Below are 21,486 nucleotides of genomic sequence, written 5' to 3' on the forward strand. Positions count from 1 at the left end.
TCAGTTCAGTCACTCAGTTGTGTCCGACTCTTTGCAACCCCATGGACTGCAGCATGCTAGGCCTCCCTGTCCATCACCAAATCCCAGAGTTTACTCAAACTTATCCATTGAGTCAGTGATGCCATCCAACCATCTCATCCTCTGTTGTCCCCTTCTCCTCCTGCCCTCAATCTTTCCCAGCATCGGGGTCTTTTCAAATGAGTCAGTTCTTCACATCAGGTGGCCAAAGTATTGGAGCTTCAGCTTCAGCATCAGTCCTTCCAATGAATATTCAGGGTTGGTTTCCTTTAGGATTGACTGGTTTGATCTCCTTGCAGTCCAAGGGACTCTCAGGAATCTACTCCAACACCACAGTTCAAAAGCATCAGTTCTTAGGCACTCAACTTTCTTTTTAGTCCAACTCTCACATCCCTGCTAGACTACTGGAAAAACCATAACTTTGACTAGATGGAACTTTGTTGGCAAAGTAATGTCTCTGCTTTTTAATATGCTGTCTAGGTTGGTCATAGCTTTTCTTCCAAGGAGCAAGTGTCTTTTAATTTCATGGCTGCAGTCACCATCTGCAGTGGTTTTAGAACCCCCAAAAAATAAAGTCTGTCACTGTTTCCCCATCTATTTGCCATGAAGTGATGGGACTGGATGCCATGATCTTAATTTTCTGAATGTTGAGTTTTAAGTCAACTTTTTCAGTCTCTCACTTTCATCAAGAGGCTCTTTAGTTCTTCTTCTCTTTCTGCCATAAGGGTGGTGTCATCTGCATATCTGAGGATATTGGTATTTCTCCCGGCAATCTTGATTCCAGCTTGTGCTTCATCGAGCCCAGTGTTTCTCATGATGTGCTCTGCATTGAAGTTAAATAAGCAGGGTGACAATATACAGCCTTGACGTGCTCCATTTCCTATTTTGAACCAGTCTGTTGTTCCATGTCCAGTTCTAATTGTTGCTTCTTGACCTGCCTACAGATTTCTCAGCATGGAGTCTGATTTTTCTTGGAATATTCCATCAACCCTCTTTCAGGCTTTCTACATAGTAAATGCTTAATGGATGCTGTTGGCCACTCCGTAGACAGATTGTAGTATCCATCTATGTCTTTAAAAAAGAAAACTCTTTGCCCATTGTTATTTTGTGAGTTACGTACAGTAACTCACAAAAAACTTTACAGTCGTTGTTGAAATCATCTGGTGGGAAATCCAGCAAATAAATATCCTTTGAAATTTTCAAACAGGTGGATGTTGCTTCCAAAAATGTACTTGGTAGGAACTCCCTGTAAATGAACCTTCCTTATGGCTTCCCAAGTGGTTCAGTGGTAAAGAATCTGCCTGCCAATGCAGGAAATGCAGGAGACATGGGGTTGCTTTCTGGGCCATGAGCATCACCTGGAGAAGGAAATGGCAACCCACTTCAGTATTCTTGCCTGGAGAATCCACAGAGAAGCCTGGTGGGCTACAGTCCATGGGGTCACAAAGAGTTGGACATAACTTAGTAACTGAGCATATACACATATGCACAAGCCTTGTCACCAATGGTTAAGTTGTCCTGGAGACAGTGAAGAGCCTCGAAAGAAGAAAGGCTGGAAAAGAGCAAGTGGTTTGCTGTCTTCACTCTGTTTGCTTTGCCTTGTGACTGATTTGTTAGGAATTTACTTTGTATATAATACACTAAAGAAACCTAAAACACACCAACAGCGTTTCCCAAGTCAGGATATTGGCTGTCTGCGCAAAGGGTTCTGTGATCAAATACCACTGGGAAAGGTTACAATACCCCTCTTGGTGATCACAGGGCTCATTAGCATGTAAAGTGCTGTGGGAAAAAGAAAGAGGTTTGATTTTATTGAGCTTTCAGAGTTTCCCTTCCTTATTAGACTGAAGACTCCTCTTTTCAAGATTACTTTGGAACATCTCATAGAATAATTCTTGAATTGAATACCCTGGAAATTTGGGACAAACCAACGTTTCATACGTGGAATTTGAGTTTAAACAAATGATGGTATTTACCTTGTAAAAAAGTTAGTATTGGACTTTTTGCTAATGTGAATTTGTATATACTGATTTCCCTTTAATGGTGTCATTGTGGTATTTGGTTTGGCAATGTATGGATAGTCTTCTAAATAACAATCATTTAAAAAAGTTGAAAGTAGAATTTCTCTTAGAGAATTGTCCTTTTTTATCAATATACCTACAAAAACTATTTTCCCCCTTCGATTTTTGTATTTCTTTAAAATGCCTCTAGTACACAGAATCGATCAATCATAATCCCTAGTTTATGATACACTCACATCATTGGAACATGGTAGATATCCCTCTTTTTTGTTTATAATAATGTAATTAGTATCTGTAAACCTGGGACCTTAGCAGTAAATAACATCTAACATATGTATACTCTCCAACCCCATCTTTCTGCTTCATTCTACCTGGGATAGAATTAGAAGGAAGAAAGGACAAGAAACAGGAAAAGTTTGTTAAAAATTACATGCTTAAAAATAATCATTTGATATATTAGGCAAGAGTCAGACACAGCTTAGTGACCGAACAACAACAACAACAAATAGTACTTCTATTTTAATTTTTTGAGGGACCGAAACAATTTGAGGAACTGTTTTCTATAGCAGCTGCACCAGTTTACATCCCACTAGATTTCCAATTTCTTTATATTCTCATCAGCACCTGCTGTTTCTGTTTTTTTTTTTTTTCCAATCAATAACCACTCCAGTGGGTGTGAACAGGTATCTCGTTGTGGTTTTGATTTGCGTTTTCTAAATGATTAATGATTTTGAGGCTCATTTCATGTTCTCAGGACTCTTTTGGAGATCTTATGAAAATTATGAACTTTCTCTATAGAAAAGCAAATATATTTTCCTCACACACATTTGCAGAGCATCACAGAGCCCCTGAAACCCATATGGGGAGTCACAGGCCTAGATTTAGGACCCTCCTTAGGGGATTGATATTACGGTTAGGTGGCTCTCTCTAGGCCATTGCTATAGAGAGAATGAACTGTATAGTCTTACCTTTTGTTAAGTGTGAGAAATTCATAGTTCTAAATTGAAATATAAGTCCTTGGATACAGGAGTTTTCATTTGCCAGAGTATAGTTTTGGGATAAGAAATAGAAGTAAGAAGGGAAGCCAGTCCTAGAAAGATGAGTAGGACTGTGATTCAGGCAAAGAAAATTCGGCTAAGCCTTAGAGCAGCATAAATAGTATTTTAGGATGTACTCATGGGGCGAGGTGAGAGTCTGATGGCTCTTCTCACACTAGGGGTTCAAGTCTCAATGGAAAAAGACAACCAGTATGTAGATTCTTTTAAGGAAAAGATCCAGACAAGGCCCGAACCTTGGGATGTCAAAGGTGTGTGGAGGATGGGTGGACAACTGGAAGTCCCAGTAGGTAGCACCAGGAAGCCTGAAAACAGAGGTATGGATGGTCAGGGGACTGAAGATTCAGGTCGAGAAGCTGATACATGAGTTGTGGATGATGTTTAGAAATACTAGGACAGGGAGAATACTTTTGCTCCATAGTTTCAATCAAATGATGCTGATGGTTGAGACAAAACCCTTTTCTTCATCAGAAGAAAGACCTTGACAGGGGAGGATCTTGGTAACTAGCTAAGAGAAGTACAATCAAGGATTCATTGAGGATGTTGGCAACAAAGCCTTTGTGTTCTAGGAAGGGGAGCAGAATGTGATCAAATTCTGTGTGAGACCAGCAGCCAGCTGGCCCAAGGTCAAGCTGGTCATCTGCTGCCCTTAGGGCTGGGCATAACCCATGACTGGAGAGAGGCTTGGACACAGTCTGGGGTACACCTGATTAAAAGGCTTCAGCTGTAGTAGTTGGAATTATCCAAGGCACTGTTTTTCAACCTTGGCTGGGCATTAGAGTCACCTGGGGAACTTTGAAAATCCTTGTGGTCCAGTATGCTCCAGACTCATTAAATTAGAATTTCTAAGAAGATGAGGTGAGATCCAGGTATCAGGATGTTCTAAAACCATCAGTGATGCTGAAGGGACCCTAAAGCAAGAACCTCTGATTTAAGGGCAAGCAGTCAGACAGTAATTACACAACCTAGCTGTCTTTGAAAAAATTAGCTCTCAAGTAATTTTGGTTAAAACCAGGTTGCTGAGTTCCAAACCATTTCCCTCATCTTCCTGTACTCATTCGGGGGAGATTTTCTTGGTCTAATTATCGAAAGCGTCTACAGTGAGCTTTTCAAATTTCGTGTGCATACACATCAGCTAAGGGTTCTGATGCAGTAGGGGTAGAGCCTGAGAGTTTGCATTTCTAACAAGCATTCAGGGAATGCTGATGCTGCTGTATCACACTTTGAATAGCAGGATTCTGGGCTCATTACCGTGGAGCTGGTTTTCCTTGTTCTTTTATTCATCATATTTGTGGAGTGGTGCTTACTACCTGCAAGATACTTTGCTGGGTACTGAGAATGTGATGGTGAACAAGAGACAGCCCTTGCCCTCCAGGATCATAAAATCTAGGAGGCAAGGCAATATGTTCATTGCTTCATCAAACATTACTTAAATACAATTATGATTAGAGGCACAAAGGAAAAAGGGCAAACTTCTATGAAACTGTGTGATAGGGAGTCTTGATTTAGTTAGTGGGACAAGATTGTGACTCATGAAGTAAAGTAAGCCCCAGGAGACCCATGTTGTGTACTGATGCTCACTCTGGTTGTGGGAAACCAGTGACTTTTTCCTGCAGTTTCCAAAAGTATTGGCTATATTTAGCATACTAACCCTCTTTTCCGGCTGACATTTTCCCATGGTGGCCTCAGCCAACCTCTTGACTTTCCTTATCCACCCTATCTCCACTTCCACCTTTCTTCTGAGCTCCAGGTTTCTAACTATGGATGAACATTTCCAATTTGGAGACACCTTAACCCTTAGAACCCACATATTCAGGGGGCAAACTCCTTACCCTCTTTACCACACCAGCTCTGACAGTGTCACCACTATGCTTTTAACCATTTAAGCAAACACCCAGCATTCGTTTTAACCAATGTGGACTTCATTATTGTTGATTCAAGGAAGCAGCTCATATTTTTCTCATCGTTGTTGTTTAGTCACTCAGTCGTGTCCAACTCTTTTGCGACCCCAGGGACTGTAGCCCACCAGGCTCCTCTGTCCGTGGGACTTTCTAGGCAAGAATACTGGAGTGGGTTGCCATTTGCTTCTCCCCGGGGGATCTTCCCAACCCATGGACTGAACCCACGTCTCCTGCATTGCAGAATTGTTTACTGCAGAGCCACTTGTCTACATTTTTCACATAGGATCTGAAATAGGTACACGTTACATTTGTTTGATTCATGTAGTTACTGAGGTTGAGTTTACTCATCCAATACCCACTCAGTGAATACTGTTTAAATAAGTGAGACCTGGGGAAGAGAAAAATTACAGGCTGTTCATTTAGTCTGGGTATTTTTGTTGTGTGTTTTATGTGCCTTAACTCATTTGCTTCTCCCAGGACCTTTCTAGGCAGATATTGTTGCTTTTCATAGACAAGGAAATTGAGGCTAGTGTGTCTGGGTAGTGGATGACAATAGCATGTGAACTGAGTTTATTCCAACTTCAAAGACCATAGTGTCCTTTTACTAGGCATCACACTTCATACACTGTAAAGCATTCTCTAAACTTGTTATTATTATAAATATATTTTGGAAACAAAAGCTCTTTCAAATATTATGAATGCTTTTTCCTGAAATTTGTCAAATGAAAATCAGTGACTAATGAAATCAGATTTAATTACTTGAAGATGACTGTGTCTAACCTGCAGCATGTACTCAATAAATATTTGTCCTCTTTCATGGATTCAGATAGTCTCTATTTTGGTTTTCTTCGGATTTTTCCTTTTCCTTTCCATGCTCCACTCTGGATATTTTCTTCTTCTTCTTGTGGTTCAGTCACTCAGTCATGTCTGACTCTTTGTGACCTCATGGACTGCAGCACGCCAGGCTTCCCTGTCCTTCACCATCTCCTGGAGTTTTCTCAAACTCATGTCCATTGAGTTGGTGATGCCATCCAGCCATCTCATCCTCTCTTGGCCCCTTCTCCTCCTGCCTTCAGTCTTTCCCAGCATCAGAGTCTTTTCCACTGAGTCAGCTCTTCACATCAGAGGGCCAAAGTATTGGAACTTCAGCCTCAGCATCAGTTCTTCCAAAGAATATTCAGGGTTGATTTCCTTTAGGACTGATCTCCTTGCTGTCCAAAGGACTCACAAGAGTCTTCTCCAACACCACAGCTTGAAAGCATCAATTCTTTGGTGCTCAGCTTTCTTTATGGTCCAACTCTCACATCCATACATGACCACTGGAAAAACCATAGCTTTGACTATATGGACCTTTGTTGGCAAAGTAATGTCTCTGCTTTTTAATATGCTGTCTAGGTTTGTCATAGCTTTTCTTCCTAGGAGTAACCATCTTTTAATTTCATATTAAATTTTTTTCTACTGAAACATCTTCCAGAACACTAATTCTCTCTTCAACTGGGTTTATTCTGCTGTAAATCCATCTGTAGCATTCTTAATTTCTTCAATCACACTGTATCTTATAGTTCTAAAATTTCAATCTAATTTTTAAAATACATGGATTTCAGTGTTTGCTAAGGTTTTCATCTTGTCATCTATTTTCTTAAACATGCTCTTCAGTGATTTTTAGCCTAAGTCTAATAATGTTTAATAACCCCACTATCTGGATCACCAGTGAGATGATTACTATTGTCTGATTTTATTTTCTTCTTGGTCTTGGTAGTTTTTAATTGGATCTTGGTTATTATAAATGAAAAACTGGGGAGGCTCTTGATGACATATTCTTTCACAGAGGCTTTTTTTTCTTAAGCTTCTGGCAGGCAGGCAAAGTTTTAGAGTAGGAGCAGATCATTTTAATTCAACCATAGAAGGTGAAGCTCTTCAACTGAACAATTGGAGCATATGTAAAGGCTTCTTTGCTTTGATGGGTTCTTCATTCCAATGATGTCTCCTTATTAGTGGTGAGAGCTCTGCTTGGTTTACCATCCCTCTAGCAGATGTTTTTTTGCTCTGCTCCTCTCTTTTCTGTGAAGTTTACAAATCAGCAAATGCCTAAGTGGTGGTTGGGGAGACTCTGTCGGGCAGCTTCAGGTTTCCTTACTCTGGGAACTTGGCCTTTCGGGTTTTGGTTGTCTTAGTAACTCTGATACCTTCAAAGCGAATTTTTTGTTTGTTTTAAAGTTTTGTCAAGGTTTTCTATTTGCCTGTCTATCATTGCTAGAAGGTGTTACCTATTTTTTAAAAAGTCTTAAAATTTAATTAAAGATGGATTTTGATTCATCAGATTGTGCCAGAAACAGGTGCCATTCAGATGCACAGGTGAGAGATCTGTTTGGGTTGTAGTCTAGTGTGCTATGGGCTCCCCAGGTGGTGCTAGTGGTAAAGAACCCACCTACCAGACCCTGGAGATCCTGGCTTGATCCCTAGGTTGGGAAGATCCCCTGGAGGAGGGAATGGCAACCTACTGTAGTATTCTTGCCTGGGAAGTCCCATGGACAGAGGAGCCTGGTACAGTCCACAGGGTGGCAGAGAGTCAGACACGACTGGAGTGACTTCGCATACCTGCTCATGTGCTACATGTTCGGCCCACAGGAATCTTTGACTTTTCTCTCATCGTAACGTTTGCTTTGCATTCTGAGAAGGTAACCCCAAAATGAGTGAATTGAATATTATATACTTTATCAGATGTAGAATGGTAGGTTTATTTAGCAGGAAATGAGCTTAAATAAATGATAGAGACAAGAGTCACTCAGGCTCCGATTTCTAGTTTGGTCTCCCAGACAGTAACGAAGGGCAGTAATTCTTCCACAGGGAAAGGGAAAACTATGATGATTTCTAGCGGGCTCACCATGCTGGTATTTTTAGTGTATGTTGTCTTTTTAAAGGTTTGCAACTTTGAGGGGCGTGGTAACACTTTGAAGTGTTTTCAGTGCTGTTTCTCTGTGCGTGTGTCTGTGTGTTGATAACATGTGTGCACCACACACAGAGTACACAGCGTTGTCTATGTGCCCTCTGATCTCTCATAGGCATTGAGTGCAAAAACATGAGTTCTCCTCCATCTCAACTTCTAGGAAAGTGAAGAAAATGTAAACCAGAGGTTGCCAAGAGTTTATGGCTGTAAGATTTCATCACCTTGCTATCCTACCTGGAACAGATGGATCTGTCCCCATCTATTTGATTTTCTGCTTCCTACTCTGCCACCACTGAACCTGAATCCTGAAGGAGGCCAAGACAAATTCCTTGTGATAATTTTGAGGGAGGAGCCCCAACTGTTTGGGGAGCAGAAGTTGGCATGAATGCTTTCCTTCAGAGGCTGGTTTTTCCCATTTGAGCTTACTGACTGGCCTCTTCCTTTCCTCTCCCCCCTTCTCTTGTTTTTATTATTGTTAGTGGGATTACAAATCAAGTGGATGATGGTGTTTCTAGGAAACCGGAGTTTCGTTGTATGGAAAGTCAAAGACACGTGAAAAATGAAAGATCACTAGAAAAAATTAAACAGCAACAGAAGTTAGTAAAAGAGGAAGTATGACATGGAGAATAGAGGTTCTTTTGTAGAAATCTGATGAGAGGGGGGCACTCGACCGGAGTCACATGGAAGAGTCTGTGGACTTGAGAACTAGGAATTGAGGATTAGGATTTAGAGTTGGCAAGGCACGGGGTGGCCATCTCTGTCGGGGAGACTAGATTACAAAAGGCTTGGGTTCGGGAAGAAGCAAGGTGAGCTTAGGACTCCAGAGTGTCGTATAAGACCATAGGGAAGACATGGGGGAGATGAAGTCCTACTATGGAGAGCCTCAAAGTCCATTTGCTGGTTGTGTTTGGACATCCTACAAACAAAGAGGGGACCCTCCAAGGTCTGCAAGGGGGTGTACAGTGATGCTTATTTTAGGAAGGTTGAGTCAACAGGTGTAGAATGAGTTGGGAAGGGTGATCCTGTAGGCATGTCTGTGACCCCAGTGAGTGTGGTGAGGGTTGGTGACTTGAAGAGGCAGATTGGAGCATGCTTTTTTTAAAGAACACTGGTGAAGGATTGGCTTTGAATAGAGGCTGTTGGCACTTTATGCAAATGAAAATTATGTGCATTTGAAGTAGTATAATGTAAAAATATTGACAAAAATTATTTTATAGGAACATTTTTGAAATGACCCCAAACCCTTTTTTCTCACTTGTGACAGTCACCTCTCTTGGTCTAGCTTCTATACTTTACAAAATGGATCTATTCTCGTGAAAAACAGTTTTTTAGTAAGAAGAATCTGATTCTTCTGTTAACTTGTAATATAAGTTTAGAGAGTTATTCTCATGAAAAAAAAAAAAAAATCCTAATGGAATTCCCTTGTGCCTTTAAGAGGAGGAGCTGGGATGGGATGGGTCTGACCTCCCTGGGGTGGATGCTCATGGCCTGACATGAGCTGGTGCGGTGTTCCTCTGGCTGGCATTCTCCTTTCTTGGGAGCATTGTCCTCATTCCTAACTCTAGAATGTCTGTTCCATTGTGATGGTGCCTGGGTAGATGCCAATCAGGAAACGTCATGTCCCGCAGGGTGTCTGAGTGAGCCACTCTCTCACATGCATTACTGCTGTAGTTTGTTCTGGATGAGCATTTCCTGAACTGTGGCCCATGGCACTCTCTTCTTTTGTCAGGAAAGGAGTTCTTGCAGAATTCAGTTTGAGAAATGCTGCATACTTGCCTTGAGTCTTCTCTGAAGATCATGGTGCCCATTAGTACCTTCATGGCTCTGAGAAGTTGGGCAAACCAAGACACTGGCTGAACATTGTTGAATGCAGTGTTCCCTATACTTCTTTGCCCATGGAACACTGCTTGTACATTACACTTAGTCACACCGGAATCCAGTTCTTCCAGGTGGCCTCTCCGAGAGCAGCAGAGTCCCTTCAGTGGATCAGCAAGTGAATGTAAGGTCCTGCTCTGCACTGTCACAGTGCAGGGGATTTACACCTATTCTTGCGTTCTAAACTCAGAACAGCCCTCCCAAATCTGAGGAAACTGAGGCTCAGATGAGTTGGGGCACCTGTCTAAAGCGACACAGTTAGGAGTGACAGGGCTAGAACTGGAGTCCAGCTCAACCCAAATCCAGGGGGGGACACCTCTGCTAGCTCTCTGGAGAGTTTTGGGTCCTCTTGATAAAACAGCAGCTGCTTCATTCAGAGGTTTTCACCACTTAAATACAAATATCCCTGTTGGTAAATAGACATTTCACATATTTTCAGAGGTGACCTATTTCATTGTGGTCAGAAGTCTTGAACCAGGTGAATGTGTCCTGGCTTCTTTTCAGCATTTTCTTGTGGGAGAGGACCTGAGTACCAGTGCCCGCCCGCTGACTCCTCTCTGCCTTTGGACTGAGCCGTGTGGATTCTCCAAGACTTGTCCATTCAGCCCTCAACATCCTGCTCTCATTCTTCAGAAACTGGTGTCCTGCCCATCCTCATGAAGCCGCCACTGTGTCCTCAGGCCCTTCTCTGTGAGTGATAGTTTGAAACAGTGAGAGGAACATCGTCACCTCCCAGGCATCCTGAATGTTTTGATATAAGACAACGAACAGGGACATGCAGATTGTTATCTGATTTTCCAGTTGCTTGAAAGGTTGCAGGATGTTCAGATGGGCCCCGGAATTTCTGACTTGCTCAGAAAGTTTCAGTTTTTCTTGTTCTGGCTTCTTCTTACCAGTGTTGGTCCACACTTGGCCAGGAGGTCAGGCAGCCAGATTGGCTTCCTGCGTTGTCGAGTCTGTTCTGTGTGCACTTATGGAGCAAGTGCTTGTTCATTCATCTTTTTCCCCTCAGTTTCCCCTTACTAGTCAAGAAGTGGAAGGTTGTCTACCTTGCCCCCCTAAGTATCTTAGGATAGAGTTAGGTGTGAGCAGTTTTCTTCTAGCAGTTAGGCAGGGCCATTTAAGTCATTTGCGTCTAATTCTGTTGCTGTTTTTGCTGTTAGTCGCTCAGACGTTTCTCTTTGCGGCCCCATGGACTGTAGCCCACCAGGCTCTTCTGTCCATGGGATTTTCCAGAAACAAGAATACTAGAGTGGGCTGCCTTTCCCTTCTCCAAAGGATCTTCCCAACCCTGGTATCGAACCCGAGTCTCCTGCCCTAGAGACAGATTCTTTACCGTCTGAGCCACCAGGGAAACATGTTCTGTTAGTAACAGTTAATTAATTTTAAAGACTTAGCAACTAAACAGATGAGAGGAAATGTTCCATCTTGTTTAAGACTTGGTCTTTCAGTCAGTTTTGTTGAAAGTGAGGGAAAAGGAGAATAACCCCAAAATGAAATCCACAGGTTATCTCCAGCCTCTGAGTCATCCAGCCCGCTAATATTCACTTATTGCTCGTTGGCAACATGCAGAGCACTGTGTGAGATCTTGGACATCAAAAAATCATCTCATCAGATCTTCCAAATCAGTTTGTGTGCTCTGTATGTGAACGTGGACCCTCCTGGGATGTCAAAAGGAGCTCCTTCCTTGGGGCAGATGTGCTGTGTGCTGTCATCAAGCAAGGTGAGTTACGTGTTCTCATACTTAAATCTCAAAACATCCCCATGTGACTGATCTGAGCAAACTCAGGCTCAGAAGAGTTAGGGAGCTCATCTAAAGTTATATGGGACATGGCAGGGTCCAAACTGGAGCCCAGATCAACCCTGAGTCCACTGTGGGATCCCATTGTCCCTTTTCTTATGTGGTGGGATTGGATTCAGAACCTTCTTCCCTGGAGTCTTCTAGATGTGCTCTGGGGGAAGAAAGCCTTCTGTTGGAGCTTCAGGGCAGTTGGAATCAGGGGCGGTGTGTAGTAAGATCCTTTCCTTCATTAAAAATATCTTTTACATTTGCTGCATCAGTTTTTCCTGGAAAATTGGAGGTAGTTAAGAGCTCGTAGATCCTTTTAGCCAGCTTTATTAGCTTCAGTGCTCTGGACCAGCTGCATTTTATCAAGTACAGATGCCCAGTGCTGTCCCCAGAAGTCCTTGTCTTGGGAATGTCTGCTTTTGCAAAGCTCCACGGGATTCCGGCATACACACAAGTTTGAGAACCAGTGGACCTGCGGTGACTCATTCTGGCCCTTTAACTCATTACTGTTCATCCAGGCTTCCTCCCCACCCTTATCTTAGTTTTCTGAGACATCACATGGGTGAGGAGGCATTGGGCACATGAGTTTTAATTATGTATGACTATGGGGCCTTTATCTGACAACCGCTGGTTTCTAATTTCCACCTCAGCTTTGAATTCAGTCATCTCTCTGACCCCCAGTTTAACACTTATTTTTCAAAGGATGCTCATGCTCTTATTTAATTCTGTGCATTTAGTAAGATGTTTGGGCATTTTATCTTTTTTTGACTTTTATTTTTAAAAATTTATTTATTTTTAATTGGAGGATAGTTACTTTGAGTATAGTGTTGGTTTCTGCCATACGCCAACATCAATCAACCATGGATAATACATATGTCGTCTCCCTCTTGAACCTCCTTCCCACCTCCCACCCCATCCCCTCCCTTCTAGATTATCACAGACTACCTGCATCCTACAGCAAATTCTCACTGGCTGTCTGTTTTACATTTTGTAATGTGTATGTTCCAATGCCACTCTCCCAGTTTGTCCCATCTTCTCCCTCTCACACTGTGTCCACAAGTCTGCACTTTAGGTCTATGTCTCCTTTGCTGGGCATTTTATCTTTATCAGTGACTTGGAGATGGTGAAATGATTAGGTTTTAAGTTTCTCCTCCGCAAGTGATAGCCTCATGAATAAGCTATGACTCCTTTCGCTCACCAGGCACTTCTATACTGCCCTGCACTCTCTAACTTGCCTTTGCGAATTTGGGCTGTAGAAATTAAAATTCCTCATGGCATGGGGGATATCCTCAAGCCCTTTGACCTGTAGCTATACCATCTAGTGATGGTCCAAGGAACATGCTGGCTTTCTCAGAACTGGTGTTATCAGGGTGTGGTTTTGCTTGAATCTCTCCTGGGTTGATTTTGCCACAGTTGAGCTCTTTCAAAGCGACCTGAGTAACAGTTAACCCTTGGTCCTGAATTGCTATGTACCAGCTGTGGAGATGAGATTCCATCCTTGGCTTGCTTTGGGTAGACCAGAGTTTTAGTTTTGGTCTGTGTCTTTCTCTGACTTGGGTGGCCTTTTTTTTTTTTTCCTCATTTATTTTTATTAGTTGGAGGCTAATTACTTTACAGTATTGTAGTGGTTTTTGTCATACGTTGACATGAATCAGCCATGGATTTACATGTGTTCCTCATCCCGATCCCCCCTCCCACCTCCCTCTCCACCTGATTCCTCTGGGTCTTCCCAGTGCACCAGGCCCGAGCACTTGTCTCATGCATCCAGCCTGGGCTGGTGATCTGTTTCACCCTAGATAATATACATGTTTTGATGCTGTTCTCTCGAAACATCCCACCCTCGCCTTCTCCCACAGAGTCCAAAAGTCTGTTCTGTACATCTGTGTCTCTTTTTCTGTTTTGCATATAGGGTTATCATTATTATCTTTCTAAATTCCATATATATGCGTTAGTATACTGTATTGGTCTTTATCTTTCTGGCTTACTTCACTCTGTATAATGGGCTCCAGTTTCATCCATCTCATTAGGACTGATTCAAATGAATTCTTTTTAATGGCTGAGTAATATTCCATAGTGTATATGTACCACAGCTTCCTCATCCATTCATCTGCTGATGGGCATCTAGGTTGCTTCCATGTCCTGGCTATTATAAACAGTGCTGCGATGAACATTGGGGTGCACGTGTCTCTTTCAGATCTGGTTTCCTCGGTGTGTATGCCCAGAAGTGGGATTACTGGGTCATATGGCAGTTCTATTTCCAGTTTTTTAAGGAATCTCCACACTGTTCTCCATAGTGGCTGTACTATTTTGCATTCCCACCAACAGTGTAAGAGGGTTCCCTTTTCTCCACACCCTCTCCAAACAAAAGACCACCTCCACCCGCCTGTGTCAGGGCAGAAATTAGACACTGATTGGGTGGGCTTCATCCATTTGCTGGGTAATGGGTTGTCTCCACCCAGTGTAACTCCTCATCCCTGTTGACAGCTGTATGCTGTCAGATTTTAGCTGACGCTCCTTTGAGTGCCGTCTACACAGTTGGATGTTGGTAGGACACTTTGGGGTGGCCTGCCTGAATTAGCTATAGCAAGGGCTGCGTCTTAGCTCCTGGCATTTCCAGGGCTGGTGTCGTTTATCAGATTGAAGGGTGTGGGTATGTTCATGAGTGTCCTCAGGGCTCAGGGCAGGGCTCCAAGTCAAGGCACAGCTGCTTGGCTGCTGGCATGGGCTCAGAGGACCTTGCTGTCCCTCTCCACTCACCCCCAGGCCCTGTGTTGCCTGGGTGCCTGTTCCTCCCCAGGCCCCAAAGCGGGGGCAAAGGTCAGGAGACTGAGTGAGAAATTGTGTTTATCCTTTCTGTTAATTACCCCAAAGTTTCTACAAACAAGTTTACTAATCTTGCTGCAGGATGAGGGTAGGAGCAGTTTGTTGTTATTCAGTTGCTAAGTTGTGTCTGACTCTTTGCGATCCCATGGGCAGCAGCATGCCAGGCTTCCTTGTCCTTCAGTGTCTCCCAGAGTCTGCTGAAACTCAGGTTCATTGAGTCGGATTCCATCCAACCATCTCATCCTCTGTTGCCCCTTCTGCCCTCAATCTTTTCCAGCATCAAGGTCTTTTCTAATGAGTTGGCTCTTCTCATTAGGTGGCCATAATATTGGACCTTTAGCTTCAACTTAAGTTTTTCCAGTAAAATTCAGGGTTAGTTTCCTTTAGGAATGACTGGTTTGATCTCCTTGCTGTCCAAGAAACTATCAGCAGTTTACCAAGCCTCAGATTTTCTGAGGAATCAAGGACAGTAGGAATTTGTGGAGTTCCCATGCACTGGGAACTAGATCTAGCAGGACTTGACTTGCCTGGGCTCTGACTTTAAATGGTTTCTCATGGTTAGGATAAAGAACAAACAAACTTACTCACTCCCGATGCTTGGGCCAACTCTGTTCACCTCTCTGCACTTCTGTGTATGGCATGTGCTTGCAGAATCATTTAGTTCAGAACTCTGCTACCTGAAATTCCTGGTTGGGTTACTTCTCTCCGTAAAGCAAGGTTTCACTGAATGTAATTTGGGAATTTAGCTTCAGGTGGTTGTTAAGGTTTTTGGTGATATTCCTGGAAAAGACACATAAATAGAAATGACTTAAGTTCTATTTTCTCATGGAAATAAGGTTTTTCAAGGGACTATCTTGGATCTCTCTTTTAGCTTCTCCACTTGAAATAACTTTAAATGACTACAAAATTTATAGTTCACTTTCTTATGGAAATGATCACAATACTACATTTAATCAAAGGGCCTTAGCTCTAGGCAATGTCATTTTAACATGGTGTCTAACAAGATGTATTGCTGACAGTGAGCTCAGAAATAGATTCTTTTGGCTGATGTCTTTATTCACAAATTAAAACAATTTTTTTTTTCTTTCTAATGGTAGCTGGCATTGAGATCCTGGCATGACCCACATCCATCTGATGTTGTATGATAGAGAAACAGTAAAGCTTGAATCTTGACATCTAGCAAGACCTTGGATGATTAAAAGCATGTCATGTTTGTTAATACTTCAGAAAAATCAAACTGTTCACTATGATAGAAATCAGTGGATAGGATTTTGGTGGCAGGGAAGTTTCTGTGAGTAAACAATGCAGTATTCAAACTGAGGAAGTCTCTGGTGGAGCCCATGAACCCTTTGAAGACAAGAGTCAAGATGGCAGAATTCTGTAGAGTCCTGGCCAATCACAGTGTAACCACTTCATCCTGTGTTGGTGAGGCTAAAGGGGGTTTGCCTGCACAGCTTTCAAAAGTACATGTAAAAAAAAAAACAAACCACAAAAGTACATGTCAGCTGGGATTTCCCTGGAGGTTCAGTGGTTAACACTCTGTGCTTCCACTGAGGGGGCACAGGTTCAATCCCTGGTCAGAGATCTAAGTATGTATGCAGCAATTAAGATGGAATCAACTCAGGTAAACTTTTGTTCCACATGGTGCATGCTGTGGACCTCTATGCACTGTTGACATTATTTTACTGGGACAAATTAGAAGGAGGTGTGAATTTCAAAAGGATCTCTTTTGGCGAGCTTATCATAGGTACCTTAGAAGAATTTTTTAGTTCTGCTTGCTTAATGGTCTTCTGAGAAGTCAAGACAGAGCTCTCTGTTTTATTATTACTTTTCATTCAGAGCAAAATTTCTCCAAATCCCTGTGGTGATAATAGTTTTGAAGATGGTTTGTTTCCTGACCAAACACAGATAACAGGTACTCAGCCACTGGGTTTCCTATTGAGGTCAAGATTGTGCTGTAATTCTTTCAGACTAGTCAGGCAGCATCTTTTGGTTTGGGTGACACCTGCCCATTTCTTCACCATTTATGAAAGACATCTTTCTAGCACTAATGCTTTATTTAAGGATATCTTTATGGGAGATAGCTTAGTGTTTTTCCAAAGGATTGACACATCAACATTCTTTTGCTTGTTTAAGAACCTGCTGGATATTAAGATGCAAGTCTTTAGAGAACAAACTTATGGTTACCAGTGGGGAAGGATGGTTGGAAGGGCTAGTTAGGGAGTTTGGGATTGACATATACACACTGCCATATTTAAAATGGAAAACCAACAGTAGGATGGATAACTTACTGTATAGCACAGGGAGCTCTGTTCAATGTTATGTGGCAGCCTGGATGGGAGGAGGGGGTGGGGGAGAATGGATACATGTATATTGTGGCTGAGTCCTTTTGCTGTCTATCAGAAACTATCACAACATTGTTAATCAGCTATACTCCAATATAAAATAAAAAGTTTAAGAAAGATGGAAGTCTTATGATGTCTCTATTAAACCTAAAGCACAGTTACTGATTAGCTGGGAGAGGGATGGTTAGGTGGAAACTTGCCTGTCAGCAATGGGAATGTGATTTTTCTAGTCCCCCTTGTTTCCTTCAGTAGTACCAGCATCTTTTGAGGGTGGTCCAGATTGGATTCTTCCATTTCAAACCTTCTCACGAAAACTCACCACCTCCATCGGGTTTACTGAACAGCTGGACATTTTGTAGTTAATCTCCCCTCTATGCTTGTGAGTGTGTAGCAAGTGTTAGAATTATTCTGGGTGGCTCACAGGGAATTTGAGTTGAAGTTCAACACACCAGAGATGTGTTTTGACATGACACACCTCCTTCAAGCTTTTGCATATTTACTCGCACCAGTTGGCACCCATTTCCTTTGCCATCTTTCTATGAACTGGGTTACCTAGAAAGGTTTGACTCTCAGTGGCCTGGTGGGGTGTGGCATCTGTTTAGGTAAATGCTTAGCACACAGGGTATACATCTGCTCTTTTCCCTGATGAACAAGCAGATCCCTTTCTCAGAAACATGCAGCAGACAAATATGCAGCACAGGCCCAGAACTTTGGACCTGGGAGGATCGCAGAACTCAGCCTCATAGCCTTTCTGTGTCAGGTGAGAATTTACAACAAGGATTTTGCCAATTTGTTAGGGGCTGAATTGAGTCCTGAAATTCATGTGTTGAAGCCCTAGTCCCCAGTACCTCAGAATGTGACTGTGTTTGGAGATAGAACCTTAAAAGAGATGGACATAAGGTAAAATAAGGCCATGTGGTGAGCCCTAGTCCAGTAGCCTGGTGTCCTTATAAGGAATGGAGGTTAAGTCATATGTAGCAGTGTCGATGGACCTACAGTCTGTCATGCAGAGTGAAGTAAATCAGAAAGAGGAATGCAAATGTCATATATTAATGCATATATATGGAATCTGGAAAACAGAAGATGAACCTGTTTTCAGGGCAAGAGTAGAGACCCAGACATAGAGGACGGATGTGTGGACACAGGGAAGGAGAGGATGGGACAAATTGAAAGAGTAGCATTGATAGTATATGCTACCATGTGTAAAATGGTATAAAGATGGGTTTCTCTGGTTGCTCAGCAATAAAGAATATGCCTGCAATGCAGGAACCACAGGAGATGCGGGTTTGATCCCTGGGTTGGAAAGATCCCTTGGAAGAGGGCAGGCAACCTGTTCTAGTATTCTTGCCTGGAGAGTCCCATGGACAGAGGAGCCTGGCAGGCTACAGTCCATAGAGTTGCAAAGAGTTGGACACGACTGAAGCCGCTGAGCACATGTGTAAACAGCTAGTGGGGAGATGTTCTACAACACAGGAGCTCAGCTCGCTGCTCTGTGATGACCCAGAGGGGTGGGATAGAGGTGGGTGGGAGAGAGGTTCAAGAGGGAGTGGATATGCATATACTTATGGTTGATTCACTTTGTTGTACAACAGAAACCAATGCAACATTGTAATGCAATTATGCTCCAATAAAAATAATAATAAAAAAGCAAATGGGAGTTAAGACACAGATATATACAAAGGGAAGACCATGTGAGGACACGGGGAGAAATTGGCCATCTACAAGCCAAGGAGAGAGGCCTCAGAAGAAACCAACCCTGCTGACATCTTTACCTCAGACTTCCAGTCTCCAGAACTGTGAGACAATAAATGTCTGCTGTGTAGGCTGCCTAGGCTGTGGTGTTTTGTCATGGTGCCCCTGGCCACTCAATATATACCCTGCTAGGCAGTCTTTGCTGCCAGAAGGAAAGCAAAGTATCTTTTGGAGATATTTGGCTCAAACTAGAATACAAATTCTTAAAGAAAGAAATTGCTGGAAAACCAAACCCACCTCTCCTGGTAGTGATAGCTTCATAGACAGGACCTCTGCTCTCCTCAAGGGGCCCTCAGGAATCACAGAAAAGCCCACCAGTGTCCAGACTGACTAACGGGGTCTCGACAGTTCTGCTTGTCCGCTTGTGACTTGTTCCCTTTTGTTTGCCCCCAGGACTGGGGGCTCACAGTCCTCCTGTTACAGAATGTTGAGGACCTGGATCGCCGCCTGAGGCGCGGCAGTTGGTTTTTGCAAATGAGATGAGGCACTTCCAAGTGGAAACCATTTCTAATAGAAAGTCCCCAAAACGGTCTAAACAGATAAGCCCTTTTAAGGCGTTTCATGATTTATCTTCAGGGTGTCTTTGAGAATTATGTTGTTGGTCAGTTTAAAGTGCATGATCAAGACTTTTTCTAATTAAATAAAAATTTACAAATGAATTTAACACCAGTATAATTGATTTGCTAGAAAATAGGCCTTACTTTCTAGTACTTTATTCCCCACCATATGCTGGATTTTAAAGCTGAGAGAGAATTTCAGTCTAATCAAGGTAGCTGGCTTCTAGGGGAAGCATGTAGACAGGTTCCATTGTTAGGCCTTTTTTGATATTAATGTAAATGTTTGTTTCTGTGACTTATGTGCAGATTTCCCCTTTCCAGAGAGTTTTGTTTCAGCACACAGAGGACTGTTTTTACAGGACACTGGAAAAATGAAAAACAAAAGAAAAAGTCAAGCAGAATGGCCTGGAATTTTCCTATAATCTGGAGGATGATTTATGGGTATATGCATTAGGGAGAGAAGAAAGGAAGGAAGGAAGGAAGGAAGGGGAGACTGAAGTGTGGAGAAGAACCTGGAACAGGAGTCAGGATGCTGTTGTTGTGAACACACTGTGAACTCCCAGGCATGTTCATTACCTGTTCCCCATCTGTCCCATCTTCATCATCCCCTCTCAGCTCACAAGATTGTTGGTGAGATTGAAAAGAAAGAGTGTGAAAATAAAGAATGGAGTGCCAGTTGAGTTTAATAAGAGTCTCCAGGAGTCAGTGATCCTAGAGAACCTCGTTAATCTTTGATCAATTTTATTGTCCTAGTGGGAGATAGCTTCTCAGAGTGGCTGAAAACCCACGACATGGGAACAAGGTGTTAATCAGAAAGAGCTATTCATGGTTAAACTGCCTCTGACACAGATGAGTCCTGGGAGGCCTTTGGTCAGGCCTTGGTGTGTCTGGGAAGCTTGAGCCCACTTTCTGAGAGCCTTTTCTCCAGGAAATGCTGACCACAAAGATCCCAGACCTCTTGGGGGAGTGAGTGCATTTAATCTCAGGGTGGGGAGGTGTGACCTGTGAGATCTCCTACCCTTCATCATCTGATGTGAGAGAGCAAGTGCCCCACTTGGGAGAGACGCTGATTCCTGAACCAGCAGGTAGGACTGAGGCTTTGGACTTAGATCTGGAGGCAGCTGGGGGTTACCAGGTGGCAAGTGGTAAGTAGGAGATGCAAGAGATGCAGGTTTGATCCTTGGGTCAGGAAGGTCCCCTGGAGTAGGAAATGGCAACCCACTCCAGTATCGTGCCTGAAAAATTCTGTGGACAGAGAAGTATGGCGGGCTATATAGCCCATGGGGTCACAGAGTCGGACACAACTGAGTGACTGAGCACACAGCATACACACACACTGGAGGCAACTGCCTGGTTCTCTGAGAACCCAGAAAATGACGGCTGGATAATACTATGGTCTCTGATCAGAACAGTCATTCTTTGCCAGCCTTGATGAAGAAGTTCCTGAATAATTCACGAGGGTCGACGACCTTCAGCAATAACAATGGGAATGGCTCAGTCTGAAGTTCAGAGGGTGCTGGCTACTCCTGGCAAGTGTCACATGTATTATTTTATAGTTCTGGAGCTCAGAAGTCTGAAATGGATCTCATTGGGATAAATATCAAGGTGTCAGTAGGGCTATGTTTCTTCTGGAGGCTTTAGGGGATAATGTTTCCTTGCCTTTTCCAGCTTCTGGGAGTCTCCTGCACTCCTTGGCTTCTGGTTCCATATACCATCTTCAGAGCCAACATCTTTAAGTATTTCTCTGGCTCTGAATACCTTTGCCTATTTCCACATCTGTGGACCCTGTTGGGTTCACCTGGATAATCCAGGCGCCTCTCAAGGTCAGCTGATTAACAACTTTACTTCTACCTGCAACATTAATTCGCCTTTGTCCTATAACCTCACATATCCATGATTTCTGGGGAAAATGACATGGACATCTTTGGGGAGCAGTCACTCTGCCTACCATACTCCATCAGCACTCTTGTCACTCATATGGTAATTGCCTCTCACTTTGGTTCTCCTGTAGACTCCTAGAGCTCAGAGTTTTTTTGTTTCTTGCTGCCTTTCCAGCAATTTGTACAGACATTTCAAACTGGAAGCTTTGAGATGATGGTGTGATCTGTACAGTGTTATGAATAGATTTAAATTGTTTACCAACATTTAAAAATTAAGACTTTTCATGAAAACTGTGAGTCCTTTTTTGTGAAAAGCATGAAACTTGGCAGAACTGAGTATGCGGCACAAGGGGATATCTTGGCGGCCTCCGTGTCTTGGGGAAGCCCTGGGGCAGAGGTAAGGATGAGATGCTGTCAGCATAGCAATGAGCTGGAGCCTGGGTCGAGCTAGGTTGAAATGAGGGGTGAGGCTGAGAACATGTGAGTCAGGGCACCAGATGTGTCTGCTCATAGAAAGTTGGAA

General features: G+C 43.0%; 1 protein-coding gene across 5 annotated transcripts in view; it reads left to right on the top strand.

The window, feature by feature from the left end:
- FRMD3 (FERM domain containing 3) overlaps positions 1 to 21,486 on the top strand; it is a 329,624-nt gene that overhangs the window by 57,687 nt on the left and 250,451 nt on the right. Inside the window, exons 1-2 of one of the 5 annotated variants that reach the window (XM_070459581.1) lie at positions 10,283 to 10,507; positions 11,324 to 11,540. The exons of 3 other annotated variants lie outside the window; for them this stretch is intronic. In XM_070459581.1, the coding sequence (XP_070315682.1) occupies positions 11,484 to 11,540 (57 nt within the window). In that variant the 5' untranslated portion in view covers positions 10,283 to 10,507; positions 11,324 to 11,483. Of the gene's footprint in view, positions 1 to 10,282; positions 10,508 to 11,323; positions 11,541 to 21,486 lie in introns of those variants that run through there. One more of the 5 variants, XM_070459582.1, reaches the window with a different exon arrangement.

This window comes from Odocoileus virginianus, chromosome 31 (assembly GCF_023699985.2).
Source record: "Odocoileus virginianus isolate 20LAN1187 ecotype Illinois chromosome 31, Ovbor_1.2, whole genome shotgun sequence".
NCBI lineage: Eukaryota > Metazoa > Chordata > Mammalia > Artiodactyla > Cervidae > Odocoileus > Odocoileus virginianus.